General features: G+C 45.3%; 1 protein-coding gene across 1 annotated transcript in view; it reads left to right on the forward strand.

The window, feature by feature from the left end:
• Nucleotides 1-249: 249 nt before the first annotated feature.
• The window catches only part of LOC148508560 (uncharacterized), a 25,993-nt gene continuing 21,523 nt past the window's right edge, over nt 250-4,719 (forward strand). Inside the window, exon 1 of the mRNA XM_088444364.1 lies at nt 250-352. Within this exon, the coding sequence (XP_088300490.1) occupies nt 313-352 (40 nt within the window). The 5' untranslated portion in view covers nt 250-312. The remainder of the gene's footprint in view (nt 353-4,719) is intronic.

The raw sequence follows: 4,719 nt of genomic DNA on the forward strand, positions 1-4,719 counted from the left end.
GTCTCAGCAGATCTGTGCCCCTCTGGGATCTATGCCCGGGACCTGCAGGGTGAGCAAGGGGTTAAGGTGAAGTTCTGACAGGTATCTGGTTTCTAAGAATAGAACTGAGTAAATTTGCTTTGTGACCTCACTAGTCTGTTCCTCTCCTGAATGACACAGGGGCTGAGCCTATCACACTGGTCTCTGGGCTGGGGGTGGGGGATAGATCCACCTGCTCACAGGTGACTTAGTCATAAAGCCACAGGCAGTGGGATCGCCTCTCACTTCTAGCAAACGCCAGAGGAGAGCTGGAAAGAGGAGAAGGCGACGAGGATGCATCACAGCAGGGTTATTGGGGCGCTCCTGGTCCTGAGTAAGTGCCAAAGGGTGGCTGCACATTGCTGGATGGATGGAGAGAATGGTGGGAGGGGGCAGGGATATTCCCTGGGGCATTGGATGAGGGTCTCGTATTAGGCCACTGGATGAGGGTCCCATATCAGGGCACTGGATGAGGGTCCCATATCAGGGCACAGGATGAGGGTCCCATAACAGGGCACTGGATGAGGGTCCCATATCAGGGCACTGGATGAGGGTCCCATATCAGGGCACTGGATGAGGGTCCCATATCAGGGCACTGGATGAGGGTCCCATATCAGGGCACTGGATGAGGGTCCCATATCAGGGCACAGGATGAGGGTCCCATATCAGGGCACAGGATGAGGGTCCCATATCAGGGCACTGGATGAGGGTCCCATATCAGGGCACTGGATGAGGGTCCCATATCAGGGCACAGGATCAGGGTCCCGTATCAGGGCACTGGATGAGGGTCCCGTATCAGGGCACTGGATTAGGGTCCCGTATTAGGGCACTGGATGAGGGTCCCATATCAGGGCACAGGATGAGGGTCCCGAATTAGGGCACTGGATGAGGGTTCCGTATTAGGGCACTGGATGAGGGTCCTGTAGCAGGGCACTGGATGAGGGTCCCATATCAGGGCACAGGATGAGGGTCCTGTATTAGGGCACTGGACGAGGGTCCCGTATTAGGGCAATAGATGAGGGTACCCTATTAGGGCACTGGGTGAGGGTCCCATATGGAAGACCTATCAGAAGGGTTAATGTTCTGTAGAAAGACAATGTACTGTAGTCAGAACATTCTTAGGAGATTTCCGGCTCATAGCGCTTGGCTCCAGCTAATGTGTCTGGATTGGAATCTCTGCGGGAGTCTTCCACAAGTCTATCTATAATGTATCATGTCATAGAAACGTTATCTACTATCCATAATGTTCCGTAATGTACCGAGAATGTTCCATAATGTGATTTATGGGGAGAATGTTCTATAATGTGATTTCTGAGTAGAATGTTCCATAATGTGATTTCTGAGTAGAATGTTCTATAATGTGATTTCTGAGTAGAATGTTCCATAATGTGATTTCTGAGTGGAATTTTCCATAATGTGATTTCTGAGTAGAATGTTCTATAATGTGATTTCTGAGTAGAGTGTTCCATAATGTGATTTCTGAGTAGAATGTTCCATAATGTGATTTCTGAGTGGAATGTTCCATAATGTGATTTCTGAGTGGAATGTTCTATAATGTGATTTCTGAGTGGAATGTTCCATAATGTGATTTCTGAGTGGAATGTTCCATAATGTGATTTCTGAGTGGAATGTTCCATAATGTGATTTCTGAGTAGAATGTTTTATAATGTGATTTCTGAGTAGAATGTTCCATAATGTGATTTCTGAGTAGAATGTTCCACAATGTGATTTCTGAGTAGAATGTTCCAAAATGTGATTTCTGAGCAGAATGCTCCATAATGTGATTTGAGTAGAATGTTCTATAATGTGATTTCTGAGTGGAATGTTCCGTAATGTGATTTCTGAGTAGAATGTTCTATAATGTGATTTCTGAGTAGAATGTTCCATAATGTGATTTCTGAGTAGAAGGTTCCATAATGTGATTTGAGTAGAATGTTCTGTAATGTGATTTCTTAGTAGAATGTTTTATAATGTGATTTCTGAGTGGAATGTTCCATAATGTGATTTCTGAGTAGAATGTTCCATAATGTGATTTCTGAGTAGAATGTTCCATAATGTGATTTCTGAGTAGAATGTTCTATAATGTGATTTCTGAGTAGAATGTTCTATAATGTGATTTCTGAGTAGAATGTTCCATAATGTGATTTCTGAGTAGAAGGTTCCATAATGTGATTTGAGTAGAATGTTCTGTAATGTGATTTCTTAGTAGAATGTTTTATAATGTGATTTCTGAGTGGAATGTTCCATAATGTGATTTCTGAGTAGAATGTTCCATAATGTGATTTCTGAGTAGAATGTTCCATAATGTGATTTCTGAGTAGAATGTTCTATAATGTGATTTCTGAGTAAAATGTTCCATAATGTGATTTCTGAGTAGAATGTTCTATAATGTGATTTCTGAGTGGAATGTTCTATAATGTGATTTCTGAGTAGAATGTTCTATAATGTGATTTCTGAGTAGAATGTTCTGTAATATAAATATCTGTCTGGAAGTTTCTGGTTGCTCAGAGTCGGCTGATAACTGACAGACTATGTATTGCAGTATACTCCCTGATTTACCTTTGTTTTCTCTTGGCGTAACTTTTAATCTGCAGTTGTTTTTTGGTGTTTTCATTGTGTTATATTTTCATCTCTGATGGTTCCCGGTATTTTCCCATCCCCCAGCTCTGCCCGGTCACTGTTATTGTGATCTTCTGCTTATCTGCTAATTAAAGAGGAACAATCACATCTTGTTCAGTACAGTTAAGGCTTAAGCTGCTCATACACATGAGAGGATCCGGCAGACGGTGCGACAGTCTGAGCGATAATCTTGAAGTGACGCTGTTCACTTAGCAATTTATCGTTACTCTTTACAGTACCAGTGATCGCTCATCTCGTACAGTCACAGAGAAGCTGTGCGTACGACCACCAAATGTCACATTTAATGGGCAATCTATATAGAGAATGTCCCCAGATCGTTAGTCATTACCATACGCGGGTGAGATATAGCCATGTCTATAGAAGAAGGGTCTGACAGAACGTGCCTGAAAATCAGACCGTGAGATTAGAAATGCTTTTTGAGCTTATGCCAATTATTGTTACTGTACATACACTGAGCAACAGTCACTCAGAAAGGGAGCAGATAGTCTGGATTGGCTGGATTATCTTTTAGTGTATATCGCAGAGGATCAGGGAGATCTGCAGGATACAGGGGATCAGGGAGATCTGAAGTTTAAAAGGGATTGAGGAGATCTGCAGCTTGCTGGGGATCGGAGAGATCTGCAGGTTACGAGGGATGGGGAGATCTGCAGGATACTAAGGGTCAGGGAGATCTGCAGGACATGGGGGATCGGAGAGAATTGCGAGTTCTGAAGGATCAGGGACATCTACAGGATATGGGCATCGGGGAGATCTACAGGTTAAGGGTACAGGGGATCGGGGAGATCTGCAGGATATGGGGCATCGGTGAGCTCTACAGGGTCTCTCTCCCAGGATATTCTCTCCTCTCTTTCCCCCGGGAAATTCTATCCTTACTCGCTCTCTCTCTCCTGGGGTATTCTGTCCTCTCTCTTCCTGTGGATCTCTCTCCCCCCAGGATACTCTGATCTCCCTCCCCCCCCAGGATACTCTGATCTCCCTCCCCCCCAGGATACTCTGATCTCCCTCCCCCCCAGGATACTCTGATCTCTCTCTCCCCCAGGATACTCTGATCTCTCTCTCCCCCAGGATACTCTGATCTCTATCCCCCCAGGATACTCTGATCTCTCTCCCCCAGGATACTCTGATCTCTCTCCCCCCAGGATACTCTGATCTCTCTCCCCCCAGGATACTCTGATCTCCCTCCCTCCAGGATACTCTGATCTCCCTCCGCCCCCAGGATACTCTGATCTCCCTCCCCCCCCAGGATACTCTGATCTCTCTGTCCTCTCTCTCCCCCCAGGATACTCTGATCTCTCTGTCCTCTCTCTCCCCCCAGGATACTCTGATCTCTCTCCCCCCAGGATACTCTGATCTCTCTCTCCCCCCAGGATACTCTGATCTCTCTCTCCCCCAGGATACTCTGGTCTCTCTCTCCCCCCAGGATACTCTGATCTCTCTCCCCCCCAGGATACTCTGATCTCTCTCTCCCCCAGGATACTCTGATCTCTCTCTCCCCCAGGATACTCTGATCTCTCTCTCCCAATATACTCTCTGTCCTCTCTCCCCCCCCGGGATACTCTGATCTCTCTCCAGCCTCACTTATGTATTATCCTCCTCTGTTTGCTGTGTAATGTTGGAGCGCAGCTGCACAGGTAGCTCTGTGGTTTTGGCCTGAGACACTGAGCTTATGAAACGTAGGCCAAGGATGACTGCTGAAGTGAAACTGAGAGTCACACATAAGTCAGACTCAGTGAGGCAGCCCTTGTGTGGCCATACAGACCAGGAATAATACTTATCAAACATCTTTTTCACTTTTTTTGTAAATTTTTTTCTTACCTGTCTAAATTCTACTTTTCAAACAAAATTGTAAATCAAGATAATCAGAGACATTTACCAGATCTCCTAACACAACAACCAAAACAATTAGTAAAATTGGGGGAGCGGCCTAAGGTTAAAAGATTTCCATTTAGCAAATCAGCATACAGGAGCGCAAACACTCATTGCTTAACCACCAGAGGACGCACATACAGCGCAATGTCACTGGGTCATCCCATTGTTCCTGATACCTCTAGATTATAATGA

Source organism: Taudactylus pleione, unplaced genomic scaffold (genome assembly GCF_031769625.1).
Source record: "Taudactylus pleione unplaced genomic scaffold, aTauple2 ptg000357l, whole genome shotgun sequence".
Classification (NCBI taxonomy): Eukaryota; Metazoa; Chordata; class Amphibia; order Anura; family Myobatrachidae; genus Taudactylus; species Taudactylus pleione.